The sequence below is a fragment of the Corylus avellana genome, chromosome ca1, assembly GCF_901000735.1.
Source record: "Corylus avellana chromosome ca1, CavTom2PMs-1.0".
In the NCBI taxonomy this organism is placed as follows: Eukaryota; Viridiplantae; Streptophyta; class Magnoliopsida; order Fagales; family Betulaceae; genus Corylus; species Corylus avellana.
Genome location: NC_081541.1, coordinates 40357455 through 40364241, shown reverse-complemented (window position 1 = coordinate 40364241; position 6787 = coordinate 40357455). Strand labels below are relative to the sequence as shown.

The 6787-nt window shown below is 34.5% G+C and overlaps 1 protein-coding gene across 1 annotated transcript; it reads left to right on the top strand.

Moving 5' to 3' along the window:
- The first annotated feature begins 227 nt into the window (after window positions 1–227).
- LOC132186811 (zinc finger protein ZAT9-like) lies at window positions 228–1917 on the top strand. Its single transcript, XM_059600885.1, has 2 exons — window positions 228–1523; window positions 1834–1917. The coding sequence occupies exon 1, from the start codon at window positions 394–396 to the stop codon at window positions 1483–1485; it is 1092 nt and encodes a 363-aa protein (XP_059456868.1). The 5' UTR covers window positions 228–393; the 3' UTR covers window positions 1486–1523; window positions 1834–1917.
- Window positions 1918–6787: the final 4870 nt, after the last annotated feature.

Here is a 6787-nt window from a genome sequence, read left to right as displayed (position 1 = left end):
GCTATTTCTTCCTTCATGGACACGCGTTAAATTAATTGAATTTTTAATTTATTGTGTTTTGCCGTTTTTTTATGAGAAAGATTAGTCGCTAATCAAAAAGAAAAATCCCATTTTTAGTGTATTTATTTTCCAATTTATGGAATATATTTTTTTAATTTATTAATTAATTTATTTTTATTTTGGGTCTTTGTATATATCACTTGGTGGAGGAATGCTTGTCACCTACTCCTTTTTTTAGCTTCCCACTCTCTCTCTAACACAAAGGAAGAGAATGCCAGAGGGCTCACAAGCTTTGCAGAGAGACAAATAGGCTTATAGCTCTCTGTTTTTGCTCTGTTCTTTGCTCTGCTTTTTGGGTTTTTGGGCTTTGAAGTTTTTTTTTTTCTTCATGTGATGGAGAAGCACAAGTGTAAGCTATGCTCGAGGAGCTTCTCCAATGGCAGAGCTTTGGGGGGTCACATGAGGTCTCATATGATGAATCTTCCAATTCCTGAAAAACCAGACTACACGCCACCGCCGCCGCCGCCGCCGCCGCCACGGCAGACAACACCACACGACCAACTCAGTGAAACAGAGTCTGCTTCATCATCATCATCATCTTCTGAGGAGGAGGAGGATGAAGAAAAGGGTGTCTTTTATGGGCTGAGAGAGAACCCAAAGAGAAGCATTCGGTTGGTAGATCCTGAGTTTTCCTTTGCTGTGGATGCTGGCTCTGTTGTTCTTCAAGACAGAGAGAGCGAGACCGAGTCATCCAAGAACCCGACTCGGCGACGATCCAAGCGGACTCGGAATTTGGATCAAAAGTACCTCTTTCACCACCATCATCATCATCAGCAGCAGCAGCAGCTGCTGCTGAAACTTCAAGAACAAGAAGAGCCGGAGCCGGTGAGTTCGATCTCCGACACAACCACTGAGGAAGATGTCGCCTTTTGCCTAATGATGCTCTCAAGGGACCAATGGAAGAAGAAGCAAGAACAAGACTTCGAAGAGGAAGATGAAGAAGAAGAAGAACAACAAGACCAAGAAGACGAAGCAGAGAGATCCTTGGAGGACAGCGAAGAGTCCGAGGAACAACTTCTCAAGCTGTCAAAGGCTCGCACGCGAGGAAAGTACAAGTGCGAGACATGCAACAAAACGTTTCGATCTTATCAAGCACTTGGTGGGCACAGAGCGAGCCACAAGAAAATCAAGCTTGTGAATTCCGGTCGTCCCATTTACGAGGCAGAATTTGAGCAAGAGAAGAAGATTCACGAGTGCCCAGTTTGTTTCAGAGTTTTTGCGTCCGGACAAGCACTCGGCGGCCATAAGAGGACCCATGTAACAGGCTCAGCAAATCATCGGCCACCTTCTGTTAAAATTTCAGCCAAGCTTGGTGAAGCTTTGATAGATCTTAATCTCCCAGCTCCAATGGATGACGATGATATCAGCCAAATCGAGCTCTCTGCGGTTTCTGATGCAGAATTCGTCAACCCCATTAGGCAATGAACTTCATCAGCATTGAATTTTCCTGGTTGACTCCAAAGGTAAAAGGAAAAAAAAAAAAAAAAAACACAAAAACACAAAAAATTTTGGTCTTTGGTGTCCCTTTGGATCTGGTATTATGTCAAAAAAGTTGTTACGCAAAATTTGATATTAATAGAACACTATTCTACGTTCTAAACTGTAATTCTTTTCTCGGAATTATCTTCTGTTTCTGTAACAACTGATTCAGAGCATGAGCATCCATTAATGGAGGAACAACCACATATTTATTTCCAATTTGCTTCATTTTTAAGCAACATTTTACTTTTCTGAAATTTCTTTTTTTCTTTTTTTTCAACTGGGTTTTTGCAGAATTTGTAGAAGAAAATAAAGAAATCAGCTTCCAAGCTGTTGTAGTGAACTGTTCCACCATTCTTTTTTTGCTGAATATTTTTTTTTTACCAAGTCATTTTCAAAAGAGGTTGATCAACTGTACTTGTTTCCAATAGAAAAAGTAACTTCTTGCATTGTACAGTTCATGAAGAAGAACATGCTCAACTCTCTCTTACCTGCCACTGTTCCAATTCTTTTTCTTTTTTTTTTTGGTTCTTTTTTCTCTCTCATTATCTTTTGTAGTTTTGTTCTCCTTCTGTCTCAGACTTTTTCAAGCTTCTCTGCATAACCAGCAGAGAATCATTGATAAAACCCTTTTTTAAAAATAAATAAATCATTTAATGACTATAATCAAAACCTTGAAGGTTGCATCTGATTTTCTTCATAATTTTCCATCCATCGCCATATCTGGGAAATCTGCAAAAGGTGGATTGTAAGAAAAAAAAAGCAGAATCCCCTGTTTTGCGAAGAGAGAAAAGTTTTGTTTGGTTTGGGGCGTGACCCAAGGCATACTCTGCCCAGTCAGATCAGACCTACTGAAAAATATATGGAAACTTTCAGTCACATTCATTAAATTTGTAATAAATGACAATTTAATTTCTATTTTCTTTTTCTTTTAGAGGGTATTTTTATTTTTTGGTCATTTAATAATTAATACACAAAATACATGCATCAAAGAAGAAAAGAACAGTTGGGTGCTCAAATGGCAGAAGAATCAAGAAAATCCTCCTTTAAGGACAGGGCCAGCATGATGGTCTGTTGCTATCCATGTAGAGCTACTGAGAAAAAAAAAAAAAAATTAAAAAAGGTATCCAAGTAGAGTTAGCATAAAAGGTGGTTGTCACTCTGACATCTGCTCTGGACTTCTTTGAGATATTATTTTCTCTACAAAGAAAATAAAAACTAATTCTGAGAAAAAGGAAAGGCAAAGAAACTTTGTTTAAAGTTGCAGCCTGCCCCTCTTAAGTTTTTGTGCAATTCTTCTTCCCCATTTCTTAATGCAATCAGTAGTATATTCTAATTCATATTGTCTAATTTTATACAAATATGCTATTTAATATACTCATATACAACTTGGTGAAGTGACGGTGAAAGTTACTTATTGTAATAATTTGTAAAATAGCATTATGCATTTTATAATATGACGTGCCCATTTCATAATTTTACAATGTCGCCGAAAACTTGAAACCAACTATTTTGTGGTTTAAATTTTATTTTGCTATATTTAACATTTATATGATATACAATATATTTATAATGTGGTAATATATACTTCGTTTGATCTATAATTTTTTTTTTTTTTTTCTAAATTGTTTTGAAGGGTAAAATGTAGGAAGAAAGTTACAAAAGAAGCCCATGTTCTTGGTTTAAAAATTGGTTTTATATGGAAAAATAATTTTATAAAGAAAGCAAATGTGTTGACAATGGACTGTCAAAATGACAAGCACCTGTCATGCAAGCTCTACCTGAACTCGAACAGACCTTCATGCTCATTCTTTTGCCATTTGGACGGGACGCCCCCCATGACTTCAGCTGGAGGAAGAAAAGTATGATTTTTTAAAATTTTATTATTATTATTATTTTGAGTAAAGTCCACTTAATTCTCTCAAACTACCACTATAATGACAATTTACTTTTCAAACTATTAATTGCGACAATTTACTCCCAAAACTACCAAAATAATGATAATGTACCTTCAATTTTAACAAAATGACAAAATTACCCTTACTAAAATAATAACAAAAATACTAAAATTTATTTTTCTTCAAATTTTTAAGGATATTTTTGTCTTATTGAAAATTTTATAGGAGTAATTTTGTCATTTTGCTTGCATTGGGGTGTACATTGTCATTGTTTTGGTAATTTGGAGGGTACATTGTCGTAATTGATAGTTTATGGGATAGATTGTCATTGGAGTAGTAGTTTGAGGAAGTTAAGTGTCTTTTTATTTTTTCATTAAAAACTTAGAATTAAATCTAAACTTTACAACACCTAAGCCAAATTCAAACAAAGGGGTGAGGCCTCCCTTTTGATCTATGTCTAAGTTTTCATTGAAATGCAACATCCATTCTTTACCTTTTTAGAATATCCTATTAAACTTGGACTTATTTTGTCTCCTGAATAATGTTATATATTAGACCCACGTCTCATGATATATATGGGAACTAGTAGTTCATATTCTCTTAGGCGTAGAGAGTAATACTGTAATACTGGAATACTAGTGGTTGGCCGAGTAGTCGGGGCAAAGTGAACAGGTACGGAGTATTTTGAGGTTTTCCAAAATACGTCCGTATAATTAAAGTTTTCTCATATATATGTTATGTTGTAACTCTAAATCATTAATAATAAAATATAGTCGCACTCTCATGTGGATGTAGGCACCTTTCCGAACTACATAAATCTATGCCTTAACTCTCTCTTCACATCGCTCTTTTCGATTTCATATTATTCATCATTATTGTGTACAACAACAACAATATCGTTCATTAGCCTTTGAATCAGTCATTGTAAAAAAAAAAAAAAAAAAAAAAAGGTGAGCTAACACAACAACAAAGTGAGATACGAGTGGAATAAAGGTGTAATATTCTTGTCATGATTACAAGAAGTTCCTACAATTATGAAAGACTCTCAATAAGGCTCACCTCTCCGAATAAGTGTCGACTAGTAAGCCCTATCAGAAACCTCTTACAATTGTCTACCCAATTGCAAGAATCCCCCAATTACAAATGATCTCAATCCATATTTGTTTCTTCTTCTTGAAAACAATTTATTTTCTTTTACTTTCACCACACATATTTTAGAGGCATATATACCAATTATGAAGCCTGTATTAGCTTTATATTTTCCATATATGTAAAAAGGCATATACTTTATGAATCTTTGCATGTGAAACTGTGGCAAAATGGGAGAGGAGATAGTGAGCTGAAGATCATCTTATTCTTCTTTTCATCTAATCCATTTCAGCCGTGCATTTATCCTGCGTTAAGTCAAAGTTATCATACTAATAATATCCTCTGCATAATGCCAACATATATTCCCTTAAAACTCCCCCTATTTTTCAAGTGGTAATATTACTTCTGCTTTTTCTTCCCATTTTCTTACTTTCTTCTTTTTCCAATTATAATACTCCCCTTTATTCACTTTCTATTTGAAAAAGGCAAAATATCTTCGTCAACAAGAGCTTTTTCATCCATAACCAGACTAACGAATAAGAAGAAAATAATAATAATAATGACAAAAATTTTCTACTAGGTCGTAAGAATTCTTTCTACCCAGTTTCTAAAAGTATTATATGTCACTTAATATGTGAAAAAAAAAATTCTTTTTTTTTTAATAAAAAATCATATGCTAATTTTCTCACATACTTGTTTTTTTTCTTTGACTTGTACTATCACGTCATCTAGTTGTATGGCCGTTACACAAGAGTTTACTAATAATAGTAATGATATTTGCTTAATGATATGACGGTAAAAATCAACCTTTAAATCAGTACTTTTAAAAGAAAACTAAAGACTAATTCTTACTGTCGCGTCATCTCAATTATTTAACCGTCATATAACGATATTAGTACTTTTAAAAGAAAACTAATGACTAATTCTTACTATCACGTCTTTTAATTATTTAACAGTCATATAATGATCTTCTAAATAGCATTACTGTAAAAGTAATAAGAATTATATTCCTCCCCCATGGTGTGACGCTTATCTTGAATGGTGACCAATGAGGCAGACACATCGGGAAACTGTAGGATAATGGCTAGCAATATCCGATTGGCAGGGCAGCTTGGGTAGGCTGGCCTCAATAGTTGAGTCTTTGAAGAATTGAGAGGGCCTTATCAGTCGGTGGGTCGGTTCTTGTTCCATTCAAAACATTAAAAATAAAAATAAAAAAGAAAGAAAGATAGAAGGTAAAGAGGAAAAGGGGCAAGGGTTTTTTTTTGTGAGAGTGAGTGCCACACCATATTCTCACACTCCAAGTGGTGGGGATTGTGGGTTTGAATGGAAAGACAGAAGCCAACAAAAACCATCCTCAATTTTCCGGCAAATGACTTCAAAAGGGCCCAAAAAGAATGAGTCAACAATGTGATCCTTTTTCCACTCGTATCTTCAAAGTTCCAACATAAACTTCCATCATCATTGAAAAGTATTTTCTTTCTTTTTTCGGTTTTTTTTTTTTTTTAAAGAGTGATTCACATCGACATAATTTTTGGTACTAACAAGCAAATCATAAAGGCAGCTTTTATGTTACTTTTAGAGAAGTTGTCGGATTGGTATCTATGATACAAGTGACAATTTGTGTTCGTGTATTAGATTAGAGTTGTATCGTATCGAGGCATAAGTATAAAGATTATATAGGTCAATTATAATCCGACTCATTTAACTAAATGGATCAAACTCCCTTAACATATATTAATTTCATATTGGGTTTGTATCGAATTTTTGGATCGTGTCAAAAATTGACGACTCTAAATATTACGTGTTAGGTTCCGGTCATATCAATGCATGAATATAAGACCATATAGGTTAACCATAACCTAACTCATTTAATTAAATTGGTCAAATTTCTCAACTCTAACCCACTGATTAATGAGCATAACTACTAAGTATAATGTAGTTGGGAGGCCTTCCCATCAAATTTATAATGCCCAACTCCATTCTATCAATGGTCATTTTTCTTGTATGTTGATCCTTCACCCCTTCTAATTTTTGTATCCAGAAGATAAATAAAAAGGATTTAATTGCCCCCTCGTTCGAACAAATGAATGTGAATTACTTCATCTTTACGGTATTCTTAAAAGAGCATTGACTACTAGTAACCTAAATAAAGCTGCTGCTCATGAAATACTACCCACTCCTTCCAAACAAGTCTCAAGCTTGATATATTAAAGTAATTTTTTGTTGTTGGGAGGATGGAGATGGGGAGATATATAACT

Coding starts and splice junctions, on each gene's coding strand:
- LOC132186811 (XM_059600885.1), top strand. CDS start 394: ATGGAGAAGCACAAGTGTAAGCTATGCTCGAGGAGCTTCTCCAATGGC.